We start from the raw sequence: 21,503 nt of genomic DNA on the forward strand, positions 1-21,503 counted from the left end.
CTGCATCCATACACCTTTAAGGTTCAGAGATAACAACGCCTGCCATTCCCTTCCCTGTCTCCCTACTCCCATGCGCACCTGTGCTCACTTTCATTATTTTATTTTCTAAATGACCGAAATCGCTGTACCAAGTCTGTCCATCTTTGCTCGACAGCCCCTTTCCAACCCTGACATCATTGTCCAGGCATCAGTTTGAAGGAGGACAGCCTGAAATATGGCGAGGACGCCAATCCCCACTCTAGTGACGAGACGCTGTGTTCACCCAAAAAAGAAGACCTGGGCGAGTCTTCCGATATCCAAGTCGAGATCGAGCACCTCGGCGACGACTCAACCTGCAATTCTGACGCAGATGATGCTCAGTTACGCGCGTTGAAAAGGCGGTCTGTGTCTCGTGTGACCTTTCGGTCCAGGGTCCGGATAACCTCTGGCTTCAATCACCACCGCCGTTCTTCCTACTCTCGACGAACCCAGAGCTGCAGCATTCCAGGATTCACTCCAGACTCGTCTCGATCATGCTCACCCTCCTCATCAATATCGGCCCCTCTCAGATTTCATTCAGAGGAATCAGAGGCCAGGCCAGGATGGGGCACACTTGGCCAACGTGTTGCGCTGTTCGCACAGAGGAGCGCTCAGAAACGCCAGCTACGAGCGCAGTCGAAACAGCAAGCTAGGGCTAGGCGGGCGTACTCCAAGCCCTGCTATGCTGAAATACAAGCCAACGAAAACACGCCGTTACTCGCCGCGGGGGGGATGTACGGAGCCGGCGGCTACACATGCCAATGCGAACGGTGTCAAAAGGACGATGATACCGCGACTTGCTGGTCTACGGGGTTACTGGACTACCAGGTCTGTATCACTATACTGTCCCCGCTCCACCTTCATTGTGTCTAATTCTTCGCCTTGTTTGCAGCGGTGGTGGCATTCCGTCTACCGCCTGATGACTTGTGGGTGTTTCGACGACTCTGACGAAGAATGAGCTATTCTGCAAACACAATGCGCGCAGTTTCTCTTGCCCAAGGGGCAGGTATTTTACATGTACACATTTATTCTATCTCCCAAAGCTTGTATTCTCCCATATTCACATTTAGGTTTCCAAGAGATGCCCGGTCACCATTCACGATCTCCAATCCCGTTGCATTTAGGCCTTGTTACTTTCCAAAAGAACCTCCTTTTTGGGCATAACCATGGTCGGCGGGAGGGTCTTGATGGGCGGCAATCTGCTGGCAGCAGTCTTTCGCGCGTCCTGCTGCAAAAGTTGGTCCATTACGACCAGAGCAGCCATCGCTTCAACGATTGGGACAGCTCGAGGGACCACACATGGGTCGTGACGACCGCGGGCAGCAAGAGTTCCGGGGGTGCCATCATAGCGAGCAGTTTCTTGTGGTTGAGAGATGGTAGCGGGGGATTTGAAACCGATCCTGTGAAGCATCGATGTCAAGTGCCATCAGGAGGGATAACAAAAGAAGACCGACCTGAAGTAGATGTCTTCGCCGTTAGTGATACCACCCTGGATACCTCCACTCCAATTGGTTACGGTTCCAAGGGTGCCGTCGGGGCGAACAACGAAGGGATCGTTGTGCTTGCTACCGGGCACTTCGGTTCCCCGGAAGCCAGAACCGACTTCGAAGGCTTTGGTTGCTGGGATGGAGAGCATGGCGTGAGCCAGCGCTGCTTCGAACTTGTCAAAGACAGGCTCTCCCAGGCCTGCAGGTACATTTCGGATAACGCAAGTGACCGTTCCGCCAATGGAATCAGAGGCGTCTTTAGCACGGATGATACGCTGAGACGGAAATAAACCAAAGGCTCCATCAAGATTTCATTGTGCTTACCTGGGTCATCTTCTCGGCGGTAGCAGGGTGAGGGCATCGAGTGGGATGGTGGTCAACCTCCTCACGAGTAATTGTCTTTAGCAACTGCCTGAACTCTGGAGAAACTGAGTCTTCAGCGTCATCATTGTCTTCGTTGGTATCCGAACGGGTGAGCGAAGGCGGTGATAGTTCGTTGGGGAGATGGATCTTGCCCACGGACGAAACAAATGCAACAATCTCGATGCCAAATGCTTGTTTCAAATACTTCTCCGCGATGGCACCAGCAGCAACCCGACCTAAGCTGGCCGGTCAAGGACTGATCTACTATGGCCTGATGGTGCGGATCACAACATACCGATCGTTTCGCGAGCACTGGAACGTCCACCACCACTGCTGGCCTTGACGCCATACTTCTCAAGGTAAGTATAATCGGCATGGCTGGGCCTAGGGTAGAGGTCGGTCTCCGAATAATCGTGAGGTCGTTGATCTTCGTTCTTGACGAGCAAGGCGATGGGAGTGCCCAAAGTGACACCATGCTCCAAGCCGGATTGAAGTTGGACGAGATCCTTCTCGTTTCTCTATTCAAATCAAATAACGGTCTGATTCCATAACCTTGTCAGAAAGTTTTTCAACACGTACAGGTGTTGTGAGATTGCTCTGTCCAGGCCGACGACGACTGAGTTGGATTTGAATGTCTTCGGCCGACAGCTCCAAACCCTGCAAATCATCAATGAGTTCTATGAAATATCGTGCAGCAGGACGAACTCACGGGAGGGCACCCGTCGATAATAGCACCTACGGAGGCACAATGGCTCTCGCCGTAGGTAGTGACTCGGTACAGCGTTCCAAAGGTCGACATTTTTGAAGTGACTCGTTTCTGAGCAGAGAGATGTGGGTGTCAAGATGGCTGTAGGTTAAGATAAAGTCAGTATTTCAGTTCTGTATAATGGCCAGAACTTGTGACAATCACTCACTGTTTATCTTTTGGAGCAGGAGCGAGTGGAAAGAAAGAAAGCTCCTGGGTCGATCTCGAGTGCTGAAATAGATAAACTGAGTTGCCGGTTTAGATGCCGGCGCCTGTAATTGTGAGGTCAGCCGCTGGTCAGCCCTAGACTGCCTTCTGCCATTAACCATGTCAGCCACCGGACAAGCCTCAGCCTCCCGGGCAAGAACTCAAGCTCGAAAGAAAGTCAACGATGACGCGTCATATTTTGGACCATCGACTTCAACTGGTGGAGCGGGCGCAAAGAGGCAGGCGGTTGACAAATTGGACGGTGAGCCCAGGACAAAACGAAAACGAGCAGAACCTGCAGCGCAGCTTGCTGCGAAGAAAGATGCTGTCGTGGAGGTGGAACCAAAATTGTCGCTGGTATGATTTACTTCAGAGCGTGCTACTCTATCCTTGTTGATTGATATCACAGGTCGAGTTCAACAAAATGTCGACACAAGTTCTCTACCGCTATATGACACAGTTCGATATCATACCGCCTGTTAGCCCGTCACCGCTCTCTGCAGAAGACCCACCATATCCAGGGGCACTGGCCGATCCCCAACGACAAATGTCGAGACCGCCCAGTCCACCACCTTCCCAGACACCCGCGAACCGACCGCGACGCGAATCAAGGGAGCAGAGCCAACGTCGCCGGAGTTCTCGGTTGTTGGACGAAGACCTACCGTATCGAACACCTGTCCTCGCAGAAATCGGAGACCTCCACAACGTGCTTGCCAGTATTGTCGAGAAGCATTTCCGGGAAGTCATGTCGATAAATGGCCGCGAAGAAGTTGACACATTGGCTTCCTTCATGTGCGCTGTGGAGAAGGCGAAGGGCAACCGCAACAAATATTGAGGATGCAGTACCGGGGGTTCGTGCACCGCCATACCCCCTCGACCTGGCTCTCAACCAACATACACTTTTCTCTATCAGACCTCATGCGGCGTTACCTTAACGATCTTATGTATGTCGGCGCATTTTTCTCCTGCCATTGGACGACGTGCTGTAAGCATCCCATTGGCAAGATCATCATCATTACGGACTTGGCTTTTTGGCTACGGGCCTATCAAGTATCAACGAGAATTCTGTCTGTATGTAGCTTGGGGCTCATTGCTCTTTCGACTCGCATCTCTCGACTGCAGGTTCTAGTTGCAGCGTTGGTGTAAGTCTTCAGACCTGCGTACTTGTTGGTAACAAGGCCGAGGGTTCTTTGTGAATGCAATCCTGTTTATAAATAGGCCTCAGCTTGCGGCCTTGTGGAGATCGTTTGGAAACGGTGATGACAGGTGGGAACACGTTGAGATGTACCTCTGTTCTGGGTAGCTGTACCTTTGCCTTGGTTCAGAGCTGTATTCCACACGCTGACTCGCAATCGGATGTCTTTGGAGCGTTTTTTTTGCAGCTGTAAGTGCCGATTTTTGCACACACCATCCCAATTCTTACTCAAAGGTTGACAGTGGCGAACCGAGACGTCTCTGAGAGTGCGCGAGGCAGAATAGAAGAGTTCCAGTGTCGCCGGGTGTCGGCGTGAGAGAACGGTGAAGCGATGTGATTGGTTCGTTGTATCATCTCTCCAGTTTCCGTGGTAACATCTGTCTTCCCCTGATGCCTGCCCAGAACTGTTATATATAAGAGCTTCCGCATCCCAACTTCGTTTCATCCCCTTCTTCACCCCTTCTCTTCGTTCGACTTCCCCTTTTTTGCAGCCGTGCTGCCTGGCTTTTCCTCTCGTTTGTGAGTTCAATGCGCCTAGTAGTGATGTCCTTGCACTAACCACCCTTCAGTTTTTTGCCAATTTTCTCGGCCTCGCTCACGTTCTTTTTCACTTCTGAGAAGTCAACTCCCTTCTAAAGTTTCGCAATGAAGATCCCCACTACTTTGTGCTCTTTGTTGGTCCTCCTTCCTCTGTTAGTTCCCGTCAACGCCCAGTTTGGCGCCCAGGGCCAACGAGGTGGAGGAAATAACAACAACCGCGGAGGAAACAACAACAACAACGGCGGCAACAACAACAACGGTGGAAACAACAACGGCGGTGGAAACAACAACAACAACGGCGGTCAGAACAACGGAGGCCAGGGAGGGGATCCTCAAACCTCTTTGAGTAAGCGCTCACCATCTGCGATGAGGCCGCCATCTAACTAACCTTGCTTTCCAGCCCTCGACCCCCGAGTCATCGCTCAGGGCTTCGCCAACGATGGCCAAGACGTTCCCGCCGAAGGCCAAGTGCGCTCCCTAACCTCCACCAACAACTTCATCAATTTCTGCCTCACTCGACCTGACCTCCCCATTACCAATGGACAGCAGATCCAGACAGGATCGTGCAACCCTGCTCCCATTGGTATCATCCCCAACGTTGACAACATGCCCTCCTCCAAGTTCGTGTTCCCACCGAACGGCGGTTTTGTTACCCCCAACCAGCAGTTCACCATCCAGATGGCGATCAGAAATCTGGCGACTGGTAACTTTGTTAATGCTGCTCAGAATTATTTTGCTGCTCCCCAGCAACTCAACGGACAAGGAATCATCCTTGGTCATTCGCACGTTGTTGTTGAGAAGTTGGACTCGCTCGACCAAACCACTCCCACCAACCCCCGTCAATTCGCCTTCTTCAAGGTTGGTGGTTGATCCTTGTCCGCGTGTGGCAAAGTATTGATTTTGGGCTACTAGGGTCTGAACGGTGTTGCCAATAACGGCATCCTGACCGCTGATGTCACCGACGGTCTTGATGCGGGTGTCTATCGTCTCTGCTCTATCAACGCTGCTTCAAATCATCAGCCCGCCATTGTTCCCGTTGCTCAGCACGGTGCATTGGACGATTGTGTCTACGTGAGTCTTCCTCCCCTTGTTTTGTTCCAAGCAAATGCGTTGTTTTCTCTGGGCCTGGCCTGCGCGGACACCCAGCGTTGTCCGGTCATGCAAAGCCAGCGCGTACCCTGTGTATAAGATGAACTGGACAGAGCTATGAACGCAACATGTCCGGATAACATCCTAGATACACAACCGTTGAGGCAACCTTGTTGACCTGTCTGCCTCACGGTTCGCTTTTATACACCTATCCTTTCCACCATGCCGATTATTCTGACCGTTATCTTTAGTTTACTGCAGGAAACCAACCGAACAACAATGGTGGCCAGCAGAACAACGGCAATAACGGGCAGCAGAACAACGGCAACAACGGCCAGCAGAACAACGGCAACAACGGTCAGCAGAACAACGGCAACAACGGTCAGCAGAACAACGGCAACAACGGCCAGCAAAACAACGGCAACAACGGTCAGCAGAACAACGGCAACAACAATGGTCAACAGAACAACAACGGGGGACAGCAGAATAACCAAAACCGAGGCGGCTTTGGTCAAAATCGCGGCGGTTTCGGTGGCTTCGGCGGTGGCTTCAACCGCGGCGGCTTCAATAACAACGGACGTGGGGGCTTCAATCGCCCCAGGCGTCATGCCGCTCGCGCTCAGCTGTAGGCCTGGCGAATGTTGGAACGGACCGTGATCTAGATGCTCCCCGTATACCATTTTAGTTGCTTTCCACCTTCATCCATTCGCTTTCGCACAGTTGTAGTTTACGCATTTCCATGACCTTCATTTCGCAGCTAGAAGCTGGCATTTCTTTGGCAATAAAATCGAGACGGTTTTGCTTGCTCTCCTTTCCTCTGACCTTGGGTGTGATGCGCTTTTATTGAGGCGGATTGGTTGTCACTCCCACGCACACACTTGGCTTGGTTGGCAGCACGGTGCCCATTGTATGGCTGTGGTTGGTAAAGCGGTACAAGCAGAGTAACGTGTTGTGGACGTGCCAAGTATCGATCAATGCTCTTGAAAACGAACTAGATACAGTCTTCCGGGCTCGATACAACTTGAGAGTTATGAAACAATCCTCCCTGAAGCGTCCATACTAAATCCCTGCCATTGCTGTTCGTACGATGTGTAAGAAAGCGAGGCAGATATGGTCGAAGTACGTAAAGACCGTGAATGTTGCTTTTCACCAAGATCAGGCGACCCAAACCCCTGTAGGTCCATCCCAGGTCGAGAAAATATCGACAAGGACGACAAAGTTGTAAACGAGAGCCTGCTCGACGGTGTTGGTGATGTGTGGGTGATCCCCGACAGTGGGGCCACAGTTGTAGGCGGAGGACTCTTAGCGAGCCCGTCCGTCCATCCAGATCGGAAGGTAGAAAAGCGGGTCCGGCGTCGCTGCTTTGACCGCTTTCGCCACCAGAAAAACAGCCCACAGCCCACGGAAATGAGGACGGCAAACACCCCTACGATGGGTCCTATAATCTTGCCTACATCGGTAGTACTCCTAGCTGTGGCGATAGGCGTTGTGGGCGTCGGGTCACTGGGGGGTACCGCAACTTGTACCAGAGGGCTGAACCAGACCATTGAGGACAATGATTAATTGAGTCGATGCCGCCGGCCGTGGTACTCACACGTATTCAAAGTAATCCAAAGCCAAAGATGTATCGCGCTCGGTCCTTCCCCCTCCAAGGGGGTTATACTGGACTCTGAAAACGCGCTTTCCGGGGGCAACTGTGTTGTTAAAGAACACCAGGTTGTGAACGAATCTGATGTCCTGGTTGATAGCCTCTTGGGCGTCCAGGTTGGCTGCTGCTACAGCACTATTCCATGTGAGTGAAGTTGTACTCGCGAGCTGGTCGTCGACGTAGAACTCAAGGAGAACGTCTGTTACGCTGTTGGGGTAAAATAATGTCAAACGAGTAGACCACTGAGACCTGGTAATGCTTTCATACCTCCCTGCTGGTACACCTTCCAAATCCCTTTTGAATACGATGAACGATGCTGCAATCCTCGAACCTACGAAGTTGGATAAGAGACGACTCGCGGCTGCGCGGTGGGATGGTGGACGGACCTTCAAACTCCAAGGTAGCATTGGATGTGCGGCCGCCCTTGTAGAGAATTATAGTCAGATGGGTCAGGAGACTGGCGTGTGCAGTATTGACGCACCCCTCGGGCGGTATGCCAGGTCCCTGAAAAGGTATAAGCCAAGGTGCTCCAGACCGACCGTCAGAAACAGTCTTCAGAGGATCTCACCATCGAAGGCTACATCTGTTATCTGCTGCCTGTAGGATTCAAGGCCAGCGCAGTGTTCTCGACAAAGGAAATTTGATGTCCAGTTCAAGGAAGGGACCTCTGCCTCGTACCGAATTTGAGGGTCGCCATTGTCGATTCGGATCGCCATTGGCAGAGAAAGTTAAAAAGTCGCCCAGCGACGAGGAAGGAAGGCAAAAGAGAGCCAGCCGAGCCTCACAGGGCAGGCGGTATATGTAGTAGCCTGTATGGCCATTACATAGATCGTAGGCAAGGTGACCTTGGCTAGCGGTGAATGATGATCTTTGACGGTCAGAGATGATCAGGACCAATCCACTTCTCACGCCTATTTATAACTCGATCCCTCACCTTCACTAACATGTCAGAGCAAGAGATCGCAGAAGAAATCCGCATCGCCTTCCCGGGCACTGAAGAGATCATCGTCCAGTATCTTGCGGGCTACCTCATTGATGATGCAGGAGAAGACGAGGACGTCCTTCAGATTGGCCGCGAAATCCTCCACTCAGTGGCGGGAGACGAGAAGCGTCAGCAGCTAGATGCTCTCATGCAAAAACTGGAAAGCATGCTCGAAGACCAGCTCAAAGTGCGACAAAAAAGCAGGAACCAGCCCAAGCTGCAGAAACTGGATAAAGTTATGGATATGAGCAAGACTGCTCTTTCCAAGACGTTAGTTCTAAACGACGCTGTTGATCTCGAGAGTATTAACAAGGGGAAGTAAGTACAAGTCAACCTCAAAGGATGGTGCAGATTCTTACCACGACACAGGGCATCTCGGGTCGATGTTAAGAAGCTCGAAAAGCAAGAAGCCAAGCTGAGGGTATGGGATTCGCTCTTTTGCTTTGTTTTCGCCACATCTGAACCGCGATGACTACAGGCCAAGATCGAAAAACGCGCAAGGAGAGATTTGTACGAAGGTTCAAAGCTCCTCGATGCGCACAAGAAACAGGTAGCGCACAGCTCCTGTCGCTTTGTCGGCCTTTACTGACCCCAAACTCGACAGCAAACGTACGAGGAGATGTTCATGAAGGCAAGTAGGATCCTTACCTTGTAATGAAAGCTTCTCCCTAATGTCCAATAATAGATCAATCCTCTGGAAGCGGCCGCCAATGCGAAAAACAAGAGCAAGGACATCCACCTCCCTTCTATCGATGTCAGTTTCGGTTCCAACCGAATCCTGTACGACTGTCACTTCGTCCGCTAAAGACTCTGTCTAACGACTATCCAAAGGTCTGGTGCAAGTCTTACCCTGGCTCACGGACGGCGATATGGTCTCATTGGTCGCAACGGTACGTGGTTCCTGGCATGACTATTGGAGTATTCAGCTCACGGATTATGTTTCAGGTATTGGTAAATCTACCTTGCTCCGCCACATCGCCATGCGTGAGGTTCCTATCCCCCCGCATATTACCATCCTATTCGTGGAACAAGAAGTTAGTGACGTCCCTCCTCATGCCCTTGTCACAAGCTGAGCCAGCTTGCCTCGCAGATCGTTGGCGACGACACCAAAGCCATCGACTCAGTTCTCAAGGCCGACGTATGGAGAGACCATTTGTTGAAGGAGCAAGCATCCCTGGATACGCAACTCGCTGAGCTGGAATCCGAGAATGATGAGAAACGCTTTGACGATGCCCGTGAAGAGCTCTCTTCACGCCTTGCAGAGGTCCACGCCCAACTCGCAGAAATGGACGCCGCCAGTGGTCCAGCACGCGCAGCGGCCTTACTGGCAGGTGCGTTTTCTTTGTTTCTATGTTTTCCGCAGCGGAAGTCCCATTCTGGCATCTTCTTTACAGGCCTTGGATTCGATGAAGCAGATCAACAGCGGCCGACGAAATCTTTCAGTGGTGGATGGAGGTATGTACAACGACCTTGGTATGCAGAGTGCTCGATTTGACACGACAATCAGAATGCGTCTTGCCTTGGCCCGTGCCCTTTTCGTCAAGGCGAGTCTAACGGTTATTCGTTTCTGCAGCTGATCCTGACACCCTTCTCAAGCCAGCACTTCTGTTGCTCGACGAGCCTTCCAATCACAGTGCGTCTGTTTCCTCAGTGAAGCTTAGCCACAAGCCTTACTGGGAGGTTTATAGTCGATTTGAATGCCTTGGCATGGCTTGAAGATTATCTACAAACGTGGCCAGGAACAATTCTCGTCGTGTATGTCTGTCCTGTGTCGCACGTTGTCTGGCATTGGTACTGACTTGTCGGCGTTCAAAGATCTCACGACAGAGCTTTCCTGTACGCTGCGCAACCATCTGCCATCCCATCGTTTTGGCTAACCATTTACCAGGGATGCAGTTGCCACCGACATCGTTCACCAGCACTCTGGCCGCCTAGATTATTACAAAGGGTAAGGCAGCGTATTATGGTGACAGTTCCGCAGTGTCTGAATTGAAATTATAGAAACTTTACTCAATTCTACTCGACCAAGTCCGAGCGTGACCGCAACTTGCGAAAGGAGTACGAGGCGCAGTTGGATTATCGTAAACATCTACAGGCCTTCATCGATCGCTGGCGATATAATGCCAATCGCGGTGAGCACTTACAACCGTTTTTTAAAACTTCGACTGCGATTATTCATGTATCCTCCAGCGGCCCAGGCGCAGATGAAGATCAAAATTTTAGAGAAGTTGCCTGACTTGCAGCCACCAGAAGAGGAAGAGTCGGAGACATTCAAGTGAGCGCTCTTTTTTCGTCCACAAGTGTGGGTTTAAGAACTGTGGTCCAGATTCCCTGAAACCGACAAGCTTTCACCCCCTCTGCTGCAAATGTCAGAGGTGACGTTTGGGTATACGCCAGACAAACTGATTCTCAAGAACGTTTACTTTGACGTTGGCCTCGACTCAAGAGTGGCTATCGTCGGTGCGAACGGTGCTGGTAAATCGACACTGTGCGGGGTATTTTATGCTATTCTTCACGCGTGTGTGCTAATATGCCCACAGAGTTAAGATCCTAACTGGCGAGGTTCAACCATTATCGGGTCATGTCACTCGTAACGGACGCCTCCGGGTGTAGGTTTTGTTCCTGTATTTCCACCGGCCCTAATGCTGACTTTTCCCTGAAGGGGTTACTTTGCACAACACCATGTCGACACCCTCGACCCCACCATGTCGCCTGTTCAATTCTTAGCCTCCAAGTTCCCTGGAAGGACGGAACAAGAATACAGGAGCCACTTGGGTAACTTCCAAATCAGTGGAATGACAGGGTATGTTGTCAGATGGTTCCCTTGCGTTCACTATCTAATTCAGCTCTCAGTTTGCAACCAATAGCAACCCTTTCTGGAGGTCAAAAGTCGCGTGTTGCCTTCGCACTCCTTTCCCTTCAACGCCCCCATGTCCTCTTGCTTGACGAAGTAGGCCCAGCCAGGTTCCTCTCGTGACTCCCTGAGCTGACTCTCCGCGTTAGCCTACCAACCACCTCGACATCGAAGGTTTGGACGCGTTGATGAAAGCACTTCAAGCTTGGAACGGCGGCGTTATCTTGATCTCTCACGACGAGAGGTTCATTACATCTGTTGCTAAAGAGGTAAGGTCGTAAGTACATTGAAAGGTCAATCTACTTACAGCAATTATAGCTGTGGGTCTGCGGAGACGGAACTGTGACCAAATTTAAGGGAGACGTGCAGGCATACAAGGTTAGTATCCCATCTCGCAGTGGTTCAGGCCTGTGGCTCACCAATCCCTTCTAGAAACTCATTGTCAGCAATGTCAAGAGCAAGCCTTAATATTGCATATTGTTACTTACCTACAATGTTATCTACGATTTACTAGAGTACAAGCTTGAGCAATTTATCTTTCAGTCGCTCCGGGTATTGCACCCGATGGTATGCTAAGCGATGCCAAGATCAGAACGCGTTTAACTGTTCACGTGGGATCCTTTCGAGAATTGCAACGTTACGCAGACCAGACGCGTTCTGCATACACCCTGCTTAGAGTTGAACGACTTCAACAATGGACTCCGAAAGCGACGATTACAATCTCAACAACGTTTCTGGTTCAGAATCTGACGATTATGTCCCAGTGAAGAAGGTATGTTGAGTTTGGGCCTCGAGGCTCGCTAGAACTAATACATCGTGTTCCAGACGGCCACGAAGGCAACAAAGGCGAAGGCAGCCCCGAAACCCAAGTCAACAGCCAATGCCTCGAAAGGCAAGGCGCCAGCGAAGAAGAAGGCTGCTGCCAAACCAGCAGACAGCGACGAGGACGAGGATAGTGGCATGGACACGGATGAACCGACGTCTACCGCAAGGCGGCAGGAAGAACCGGACGAGCCTGTTGGGCAGAATAAGAAGAAATCGACGTCGGAAATGTACCAGAAGGCATGCTCATCATCATTGTACTCATTGGCTCACCAGCTAAATTTACCTCCATTAGCTCACGCAACTCGAACATATCCTCAAGCGACCTGATTCGTACATTGGAAGCATTGAGACCATAACCACGCCAATGTGGACGTACGACTCAGAGACCAAGCGGATGGTCCACCGGGAAGTGAAATATGTCCCCGGCTTCTTCAAGATTGTGGATGAAATTCTCGTGAACGCTGCCGACAACAAGGTTCAGGACTTCTCATTGACATATCCCTTCTCTCTTGATTGACGCGTTTTTAGATCAATGACCCGTCCATGGACACGCTAAAGGTCACTATCGACGTAGAGGAAGGCACAATCTCGGTCTACAACAATGGTCGCGGTATCCCGATTGAAATTCACTCCAAGGAAAAGATGTACATCCCAGAGATGATCTTCGGTCACCTTCTCACATCCACCAACTACGACGACGACGAGAAGAAATTGACTGGAGGCCGTAACGGCTATGGTGCCAAGCTCGCCAACATCTACTCACTGGAATTCACGGTCGAGACCGCCGACAAGAACACCTCCCAGAAGTACAAGCAGACATGGACGGATAACATGTCGAAGTGCGGAAAAGCGAAAATCACCAAGAACACTCGAGGGGAAGAATACACGCGCATCACATTCCGCCCAGATTTGAAACGCTTTGGCATGAATTCCATTGACGAAGACACGGTCAGCCTGCTGAAACGACGCGTTTTCGACATGGCGGGCACGGTCAAAGACGTGAAGGTTTTCCTGAACGACGAGCGCCTGAAGATCAAGAACTTCAAGCAATACGTCGAGATGTACGTCAGCTCTGTTCAGGAAGCTGCCGCCGAGAAGTCGGGAGGAGCTGCCCAGCCGAAGCAAACCGTGATCCACGAACAAATATCCGACCGCTGGGAGATCGCATATACCCTTTCCACGGAGGGCACCTTCCAACATGTCTCCTTCGCCAATTCCATTGCCACAAGCAAGGGCGGTACGCACGTCAACTACATCGCGGACCAAATCTCCAAAGCACTCGTTACCTCGATTTCGAAGAAGAACAAGGGGGCAACAGTCAAGCCTGCCCAGATTAGGAACCACATGTGGCTATTCGTCAAATCGCTCATCGTGAACCCCACCTTCGACAGTCAAACAAAGGAGCTCCTGACACTGCCCTCGTCGAAATTTGGGTCGAAACCCACCATCTCTGACGAGTTCATTAAGAAGGGTGTGTAATGTCGATTTTTGGAAGTTAGCGCAGCACTGAGTCCGGTTTTAGTCGCCAAATCGGGCATCGTCGACAATGTGCTGAATTGGGCCAAGTTCAAGGCCGACCAGCAGATGAAGCGGGCAGATGGAACCAAGCGTAGCAGGTGGGTTTCCCCCACATAAAGTATGGGGTCAGGCTAAATCGTGTCGCAGGCTACTGGGTCTCGCCAAGCTTTCCGATGCGAACAATGCTGGTACACGCCACGCGCAGGACTGCACCTTGATTCTCACAGAAGGTGACTCTGCCAAAGCGTTGGCTATCGCTGGTCTCGGAGTGGTTGGTCGAGACAATTTCGGTGTCTTCCCACTCCGCGGAAAGCTTCTCAATGTACGAGAAGCCCGTCATGACCAAATCATGAAGAACGAAGAAATCCAGAATATCAAGAAGATTATGGGTCTGCAACACAACAAAGACTATACCAACACGTCCAGTCTCCGGTATGGGAGATTGATGATTATGACTGATCAGGTATTTGTTATATTCCTTCGAAGTGTCATGCATACGCTGACCATCTCCCAGGATCACGACGGTTCTCATATCAAAGGCCTTATTATCAACTTCTTGGACCACTTCTATCCCTCTTTATTGAAAATCCCTGACTTCCTCGTCGAGTTCGTCACACCCATTGTCAGGGTATGTTTTTCGTTCATCCTCATTCTGCCTCCCGTTCACCCTTCTCCCCAGGTCAAGAAAGGCAACAAAGTCAAAGATTTCTTCACCATCCCCGAATATGAGCAGTGGTTGGAAGAGACACCAGATGCCAGAAAGTGGGAATCCAAGTACTACAAGGTTTGAGTTCTTCATTGCGACCATGCTAGGCGAACCTCACTGAGCATCATCAATAGGGTTTGGGAACCAGCGAGGATAAGGACGCGCGAGAGTACTTCAGCAAAATGGAGAAACACATGATTCCATTCGCACCAACGCAAGAAGGGGACCGTGAACTCATCGACCTGGCGTTCAGCAAGAAGAAGGCTGACGAGCGTAAGGAGTGGCTGCGCCAATTCAAGGTAATTGGCTGGAAGACACCCCCATGAACCTTGACTGACCTTTTCGCAGCCTGGAACCTTCCTCGACCACCGCCTGGAGGAAATCCCTTACTCCGAGTTTATCAACAAGGAGTTGATTCTTTTCTCGATGGCGGACAACGTTCGTTCAATTCCGTCCATTGCTGATGGCCTGAAACCTGGTCAACGTAAAGTCATTTGGGGTTGCTTCAAGCGTAAGCTGAAGAAGGAAATCAAGGTAGAGATCTTCGCTCTTAGTTCCAACTGAATACCACTTACGTTGACTACAGGTCGCTCAACTTGTTGGTTACATCTCCGAACACGCTGCCTACCACCACGGTGAAGCCAGTTTGGCAGCTACCATCATCAACCTTGCGCAGGACTATGTGGGCTCAAACAACTTGGCCCTTCTCTCACCCAACGGTCAGTACGGTACGCGTGAGATTGGTGGAAAAGATCATGCTGCCCCACGTTACATCTTCACGAACGCCAAAAGCATTACACGTGCCATCTACCATCCCTTCGACGACCCACTTCTCAACTACCTTAAGGACGATGACGTCCCCATCGAGCCAGAGTGGTACATGCCGACCGTGCCCATGGTGTTGATTAACGGTGCAGAAGGTATCGGAACAGGTGGGAAATGTTGTTTCATTCTTCGCCCGTCGAATTCTGACACAGGTTCCAGGCTGGAGTACCAACATCCCTCCCTACAACCCTGTTGACATCGTGGCCAATCTCCGTCGAATGATGAAAGAGGAGGAGCCGGAACCAATGACCCCTTGGTGGCGAGGGTTCAAAGGCGAGGTCAGGCCTACCGGTAAGGGCAAATACGACGTCGTTGGTGTTGCGACCAAGATCAACGACACCACGGTGGAGATTTCCGAACTGCCGATCCACAAGTGGACCCGTACATTCAAAGACGAGTTGGAGGCCATGATCACCGGGGAGAAGAAGGACAAGGATAAGGACAAGGATAAGGATGAGGATGGGAAGAAGGACGTGGTCAAGAATGCTGGCATGGTTAAGGTCAGTGGGTTTGGTTACTCGGTTTCTGATAATGCTAACTTGATCGGGTAGGACTTCAAAGAACACCACGACAACTTGAATGTCCTCTTCGAAGTGACGATGAACCCTAAGGACCTCGAGAAGGCGGAGGAGAAGGGCCTTGTCGAGTTCTTCGGTTTGACCACCAAAGTCAGCACCACGAACATGATCCTTTTCGACTTCGAGGGCAAGATCAAAAAGTACGAAACGCCCGAGGAGATCTTGAAAGACTTCTACCCTATGCGACTGGCCTATTACCAGAAGCGCAAGGTAAGATTTACTTCAGCTCCACTATCGTCATTTTCTAACTGAGGACTGTAGGACTACCAAGCCCTCGAACTCTCAACAGCCTACGATAAACTGAACAACCAAATTCGATTCATCGAGATGATCATCAAGAAGGAGCTTGTTGTGTCGAACCGAAAGAAAGCCGACATCGTCGCCGAGCTCCGTAAGCTCAATTTCCGCCCCTTCCCCAAAGTGGCCAAAACCAAGACCGCTAAGCCGGATGAGGAAGAAGAAGAGTCCGAAGACGAGGAGGAGGAAAGTGGCTCTGAAGCCGTGACGGACTTTGACTATTTGCTGGGAATGGCTATCTACAGTTTGACGAGGGAAAGGATCGAGAAGCTGAAGCAACAGGCGCACGAAAAGGAACAGGAGCTTTTGGCGTTGCTCGAGAAATCTCCTACAGATCTGTGGAACACTGATTTGGACAAGTTCCTGGAGGAGTGGGAGAAGGACTGCATGATCTTCGAGCAGAAGAAGGGCGAGGGCGGTGCTGTTAATGGCAAGAAGCGCAAGCAAAGGACGCTCAAGACTCGCAAGTCCATCGGTATGGGACGAAGGGGCAAAGATTCCGACGACGACGACTTTGTGCCTATCAAACCAAACGCTGCGGCGAAGCGGAAACCGGCTGAACCCAAGAGACCAGTTGCTTCGTCATCGACCAAGAAGGAGGACGACGATATGGCCATTGACAAGAAGCCACCAGCGCCTAGGCGGGCGGCAGCGAGGAAGCCTGTGCTGGATGACTCTGATAGCGACGATGATGACGACGGCGGAGAATATGGAGAGCTGGTTGTCAAACCCGCGCCCAAGGGCAAAGGGAAGGCGCCGGACAAGGATGTTGTAGAGATCGATGACGACAGCGATCCTCCCAAGCCACCTCCGCGTAAACCAGCGTCCAAGCAGGCGGCGGCAGGGGCCAAGCGGGCCGCGACCAAGAAGCTCAGTATGGACGACGACGACGACGACGACGACAGCGATCCCGCGCCATCGACCAAGAGGAAACCTACTTCCAAGAAGGCGAAAGTCGAGGACTCTGACTCTGATATTGAGGTTGTGCCAACGAAAGGGAAAGGTAAGGCAGTGGGCAAACGGAAGAGGTAAGTGAAGATGAATCATGTTTCATGTCTGATGCTAATGACGATGCAAAAAGCCCTGCCATCTCGGACAGCGATGACGATGACGACAAGAAGCCTGCAGTGAAGAAGAAGATTGACGACTTTTTCGGGAAGCCCAAAGCGACTGCGAAAATCTCGAAGAATATGAAGCCAGCTTCTCCGCCGAAGAAGAAAGTGCTGAAGAAGTTGAGCGAGTCAAGCGATGAGGAAGACTATGTGCCTGCACCGCGTGCGGCGAGCAGCCGGCCAGCTCGTGCGGCGCGGGGAGCAACGAAGCAATATGTGGAGATTGTGTCGGATGAAGAGGGCGAGGGAGATTCATCGATGTTCGTTGATGATGAGTGAGAAGGTCTAGACCGTAGATGACGTCAGTTTTTGTATTTACATAATTGAATTGGAATCGAGTTAGGTTTACTACTCCGACCCAAATTCCGCCAGAACCCAAAGCTCTTCGACATTCGAGCGACGTCGGCGCTTATCTCTACGTCCAATTTCTATGGACTTTTTCGGAACTCACCACCCAAACTTGAACCCTTCACTCGACCATGTCGAAGCCTTTGAACGAGCCGTTAACAAGCGCTTTCAGGTACCAATCATGATCCAGCCTGCATTCATCCTCGCTCCGCCCTCCACTTCCTCACCCAACCCACCCTCAACAACGCCCTCCTCGTCGTCCGCCACATTCCCTTCAATATCTCCAGCGGCACTCAGCCCCCTCCTCGACGACCCCGACACTCTAGTCCTCGACATTCGACCCCATGCTGCCTACTCGTCAGCCAGAGTGTCGTCGGCCGTCTCCCTCTCAGTCCCCTCGACCCTTCTCAAACGACCACTTTTCTCTCTCCAGCGCCTGGCAGCAATGCTGCCGTCCAAGCATGCTCGGTCAAGGTTCTCTGCATGGCGCTCAGCGAAACGGATCGTCGTGTACGACGCCGATGCCCACTCCATCCCCGAAAACTCCAACATCCTTGGCCTTCTCCGCAAGTTCAAGAATGACGGCTTCGAGGGGGAATTGTTTTGGCTCAAGGGCGGGTTTCAGTCAGTTTGGCGAGAAAAGAGGGATATGATCGATACCAGGCCACCGACGCCGGACAACGAGTTGGAGGATGAAGAGGACGATGGCACCGCTGCCTCCACACCTTCCAGCAACAACTCTTCCGTGCTCCGAACTCGACATCTTCCCCTACAAGCATTTTCCTTGTCATCGACGGCCATGCACAACGCACCCCTCAACCCAGCAACGTCCAAGCGTGCGCCATCGCTGGTAGATAAACCCGCCTCGCAAATACAATCGACATCGGTCTCGTCGCACGCAGCCAATCCGTTCTTTGACACCATCCGTCAGAATGTGGAGCTTTCCCACGGAATCACTGAGCGAATACCTCTTCGATTACCTCGCCGTGTGCGCCGGAGAATACATGAACTCCCAGTTCCATGGCTCAAACGAATCGCCATGCGTGCTGGCAAGTGCCCCTCCCACCACCACCCCGCATGTTTCGATTCATCATCAGAAGATTCCCCCGATGACGATACCGGTCCAGATCAGTCAGTCGTGGACCACGGCGCAGAGACCCTTGCCATGCAGTTCTATCGCATCGAATTGGCAGAGCAGCGTCGTTTGATGGGTATCATGGAACATCATTCCAAGGAGAGTGGTTTCGGTGACCAGCAGGCAGGCCAGTCAAAGAACCTCTTTCCCTTCAGCATAACTGCAGGCGTAGAGAAAGGTGCAAAGAATAGGTTAGCTTGTCCTCCTTATCCTATTTCATTCACTTTACCAATGCAATCATCAGGTACCGTCACATATGGCCATTCGAGCATGCCCGAGTGAAGCTGAGCCATAAGGATGACGACTATGTCAACGCGTCGTACGTGCAGCCCCTCGGGACGAATAAACGCTATATTGCTACACAAGGTCCTCTCCCAGCAACTTTTGTTGATTTCTGGACGTGAGTATCCTGAAATGTCCGTTCTGGATCCCGCTTTCTGACTAGTTTCCAGATTATGTTGGGAACAAAACGTGCATGTAATTGTCATGCTCACTCGAGAGGTAGAAGGTGCCATGGTGAAATGCGGTGCGTACTGGGCGGACGACGCATTCGGACCGTTGCGATTAAAGTTGGTGTCGACGACCGGTGTGGTCGACTCGTCAGAAGAGCCCGCTGGGTTCTTCTCGGCCTATTCCTCGTTTGATGCACGTTCTACCCGCCCTCGCTACCCTCACGGCAATCCCTCGTCCAGCACTACACACAAACACCATCACTATCACAAGTCGGAAACGATCAAGCGCGTATTTGAACTTTCTCATACCGGCTATCCCGACGCCAAACCTCGCAAAATCATTCACCTACAATACTTGGAATGGCCGGACATGAATGTTCCCGACGATCCTCGAGGTCTTCTCGGTTTGATCAAGCAGGTCGAAGAAGCGGTCATCGAAACCGGCAACAGAGACGAACCTACGCCGTCCGGATATCCCGATTCACCCCCCAATGTCTTGGACTTGGACGAAAAGACGGGCATTGCCAAGCACGCAATGGGGGCGAATAGCCCCGTTCTCCTCCATTGCAGCGCAGGTGTTGGTCGCACTGGAGGCTTCATCGCTGTCGATGCCATCCTGGACTCTATCAAACGAGATGTTCACAAGAAGGCGCAGGCCAATGATGAAGCCATGGTCGTTGATTCCAAACCCCCCATTGAAGTGAAAGCGGCTTCAACTGCCCCGCAAGCTCCGCCAGAAACGCAAACCGAACCAATGCTTTTGGCAGGCGCTGTCGCCGATCATCCCTCTAACGACGTGGACATGCACGTGGACGATAATAGCGATGCACCTCCACCAACCTCAGAGGTTTCGGAGATTGACGTCGTTTCCATGGTTCTTTCCAGAGAGACTTCTGCTCCCTCTTTCCAGAGCACTATACGCTGGGCCCAGACCGTCGATGCGGAAATGGAACAGGCTCGAAAGTCTCCCCGCCCACCCCAGCCATCTCCAATGAGGGTGGACAAGACCTCCATCCGAGGAGGACGTGTCTCTTCCGCAAAACTCCCACCTTTTACCACTACCATTCAGGGCAGTAGCTCCAGCTCTGATGATTCCTCCACAGGAGACCAAACCCCAAGCACGAACGGTAGTGGTAACGAGGTGAATCCTTCTTCCCTGGAAACATCTGTGTCTCCCGAAACGCCTCCAACTGACCGGATCTCCCCTCCTTGCAAGCCAATGGCTCGAGGATCATTACCGGATGACCCACGAGAAAGAACGAAATCGGTCCCTGCGCGACCAAGCTCCGCAACGAAATCGATGACGTCGTCTTTCATGAAGAGGGCAGGAGCGCCTCCGAGTCTATCCCTCAATCTATCTTCCCATCCTAATCCCTCTGCCCCGGTTCTTTCGACATCCGGTTTGGATGCGCGAATGTCCTTCTCCAACAAGGGTTGCAGCGATGACGACAAGTATACATTTTCCGTGGTGGAGTCTCCTAACACGAAGACCTTCGATTACAAGGACCCTCGGCCGCTCCATGGGACTTCCACACCGCCTTCCCTCGACAACTACGAGGACCCGATACTTGAAGTCATCCAGGACATGCGGGAACAGAGGATGAGCCTGTGCCAGAGCCTTCGGCAATATGTCTTCGTTCACATGGCAATAATCGAAGGCGCTTTGATGATCTTGGACGACGAGAAGGAGCAGGCTGAGGCAGCGGCTGGCAGGCAAGCAGGGATTGGCGAGAAGGGCGCGAGCTTCATGGCCAGTTCCAATGCGAATTCTACGAGACAGAAGCGACGAGATGGCAAAAAGACTAGACCAGTACCACCCAAGACAGCACCAGGTCGATTGGCATCGCAGCGGCGGTCGCACTCCCGCTCTTCATCTGTGTCTTCTTCCCATCTTCCGTCGAGGTCGCCTTCGCAGAGGAGATGTGCAGGGGCTGATTCCTCATCCTCAAGACCGCCTTCGCCGTCGCCCGCGCGAGGGTCGGTCAACCTTCGGACCCCTCTCAAGGTACAGACGGCATTGTCAACAGATTCTGGTGGAGAGGGTGTTTCTGGCGCCTCGACAGGAGGGAAAAGGAGTGCGAGTCCGACCGAGTTATTGAAGGAAGGCATGCAAGGAGAGGTGCTATTGTCGAAGCGCCCCAGCATCAAGAGGAAACCCTCGGATACTCATCCGCCGGCTGCGGAGCATCGCAACCCTGAGGATAACACATCTGTACCCATGCCAGCACTCATCTCTCACCATCGATGACGAGGCATCGAAACTACTCTTGCCTCCTTGAAAGGCGGACGATGTTCTGTCGTGAATGTCGTTCTTGTTCTCTTTAATACTATTATCGGGATTGCAGGAACATTCTAGGATTTGTTGGACGAACGTTATAATATTCATTTTGTTTCCACGTATCAGTTTGGGTTCATACTACATATATATTCCACGCTTTATCGCATCTTTTTTTCTCGTGGTTTTGGCTGTCTCGTTTCGTATTGGCATCACCGCTTCCCTGTACTTTTATTCTCCCTGACTGGCATTTACGTGTCTTGTACTTAATACATTTCTTATCATCACCCCTTGTCTCTCGCTA

The 21,503-nt window shown here is 51.7% G+C and overlaps 8 protein-coding genes across 8 annotated transcripts; 6 read left to right on the plus strand and 2 right to left on the minus strand.

Moving 5' to 3' along the window:
• Nucleotides 1-109: 109 nt before the first annotated feature.
• On the plus strand, nucleotides 110-1,058 carry CC1G_13674 (hypothetical protein; the record flags this gene model as incomplete). The annotated part of the gene is made up of 3 exons (XM_002912096.1): nucleotides 110-131; nucleotides 185-846; nucleotides 911-1,058. 3 exons carry the CDS (start codon nucleotides 110-112, stop codon nucleotides 974-976), a joined length of 750 nt encoding a protein of 249 aa, XP_002912142.1. The 3' UTR covers nucleotides 977-1,058.
• Nucleotides 1,059-1,138: 80 nt separating this feature from the next.
• Nucleotides 1,139-2,711, minus strand: CC1G_03718 (chorismate synthase; the record flags this gene model as incomplete). Its single annotated transcript, XM_001828872.2, has 6 exons — nucleotides 2,578-2,711; nucleotides 2,448-2,525; nucleotides 2,164-2,386; nucleotides 1,830-2,104; nucleotides 1,473-1,780; nucleotides 1,139-1,418 (listed from the first exon to the last, which is right to left on the minus strand). The coding sequence occupies exons 1-6, from the start codon at nucleotides 2,665-2,667 to the stop codon at nucleotides 1,139-1,141; spliced, it is 1,254 nt and encodes a 417-aa protein (XP_001828924.1). The 5' UTR covers nucleotides 2,668-2,711.
• A 229-nt stretch (nucleotides 2,712-2,940) lies between these two features.
• Nucleotides 2,941-3,655, plus strand: CC1G_03719 (hypothetical protein; the record flags this gene model as incomplete). Its single annotated transcript, XM_001828873.1, has 2 exons — nucleotides 2,941-3,177; nucleotides 3,230-3,655. The coding sequence occupies 2 exons, from the start codon at nucleotides 2,941-2,943 to the stop codon at nucleotides 3,653-3,655; spliced, it is 663 nt and encodes a 220-aa protein (XP_001828925.1).
• An 838-nt stretch (nucleotides 3,656-4,493) lies between these two features.
• Nucleotides 4,494-6,273, plus strand: CC1G_03720 (hypothetical protein; the record flags this gene model as incomplete). Its single annotated transcript, XM_001828874.2, has 5 exons — nucleotides 4,494-4,534; nucleotides 4,585-4,901; nucleotides 4,956-5,413; nucleotides 5,468-5,626; nucleotides 5,896-6,273. The coding sequence occupies exons 2-5, from the start codon at nucleotides 4,661-4,663 to the stop codon at nucleotides 6,271-6,273; spliced, it is 1,236 nt and encodes a 411-aa protein (XP_001828926.1). The 5' UTR covers nucleotides 4,494-4,534; nucleotides 4,585-4,660.
• A 330-nt stretch (nucleotides 6,274-6,603) lies between these two features.
• CC1G_03721 (hypothetical protein) lies at nucleotides 6,604-7,989 on the minus strand (the record flags this gene model as incomplete). The annotated part of the gene is made up of 6 exons (XM_001828875.2): nucleotides 6,604-7,177; nucleotides 7,239-7,499; nucleotides 7,560-7,623; nucleotides 7,679-7,715; nucleotides 7,774-7,796; nucleotides 7,971-7,989. 6 exons carry the CDS (start codon nucleotides 7,987-7,989, stop codon nucleotides 6,673-6,675), a joined length of 909 nt encoding a protein of 302 aa, XP_001828927.2. The 3' UTR covers nucleotides 6,604-6,672.
• Nucleotides 7,990-8,236: 247 nt separating this feature from the next.
• Nucleotides 8,237-11,596, plus strand: CC1G_03722 (ATP-dependent transporter; the record flags this gene model as incomplete). The annotated part of the gene is made up of 23 exons (XM_001828876.2): nucleotides 8,237-8,592; nucleotides 8,644-8,695; nucleotides 8,753-8,824; nucleotides 8,879-8,909; nucleotides 8,976-9,054; nucleotides 9,106-9,164; nucleotides 9,220-9,308; nucleotides 9,365-9,605; nucleotides 9,669-9,729; nucleotides 9,782-9,801; nucleotides 9,848-9,907; nucleotides 9,963-10,029; nucleotides 10,090-10,110; nucleotides 10,163-10,222; nucleotides 10,276-10,406; nucleotides 10,465-10,549; nucleotides 10,601-10,762; nucleotides 10,815-10,883; nucleotides 10,937-11,064; nucleotides 11,121-11,224; nucleotides 11,278-11,397; nucleotides 11,447-11,506; nucleotides 11,561-11,596. 23 exons carry the CDS (start codon nucleotides 8,237-8,239, stop codon nucleotides 11,594-11,596), a joined length of 2,163 nt encoding a protein of 720 aa, XP_001828928.2.
• A 226-nt stretch (nucleotides 11,597-11,822) lies between these two features.
• CC1G_03723 (DNA topoisomerase II) lies at nucleotides 11,823-17,268 on the plus strand (the record flags this gene model as incomplete). The annotated part of the gene is made up of 15 exons (XM_001828877.2): nucleotides 11,823-11,900; nucleotides 11,954-12,145; nucleotides 12,246-12,428; nucleotides 12,482-13,424; nucleotides 13,476-13,569; nucleotides 13,619-13,934; nucleotides 13,986-14,099; nucleotides 14,151-14,255; nucleotides 14,312-14,476; nucleotides 14,526-14,711; nucleotides 14,764-15,109; nucleotides 15,162-15,502; nucleotides 15,554-15,790; nucleotides 15,842-16,905; nucleotides 16,959-17,268. The coding sequence occupies 15 exons, from the start codon at nucleotides 11,823-11,825 to the stop codon at nucleotides 17,266-17,268; spliced, it is 4,674 nt and encodes a 1,557-aa protein (XP_001828929.2).
• A 250-nt stretch (nucleotides 17,269-17,518) lies between these two features.
• On the plus strand, nucleotides 17,519-21,314 carry CC1G_03724 (protein-tyrosine-phosphatase; the record flags this gene model as incomplete). Its single annotated transcript, XM_001828878.2, has 3 exons — nucleotides 17,519-18,663; nucleotides 18,717-18,791; nucleotides 18,925-21,314. The coding sequence occupies 3 exons, from the start codon at nucleotides 17,519-17,521 to the stop codon at nucleotides 21,170-21,172; spliced, it is 3,468 nt and encodes a 1,155-aa protein (XP_001828930.2). The 3' UTR covers nucleotides 21,173-21,314.
• Between the last annotated feature and the right edge of the window lie 189 nt (nucleotides 21,315-21,503).

This window comes from Coprinopsis cinerea, assembly GCF_000182895.1.
Source record: "Coprinopsis cinerea okayama7#130 chromosome 1 map unlocalized cont3.1, whole genome shotgun sequence".
NCBI lineage: Eukaryota > Fungi > Basidiomycota > Agaricomycetes > Agaricales > Psathyrellaceae > Coprinopsis > Coprinopsis cinerea.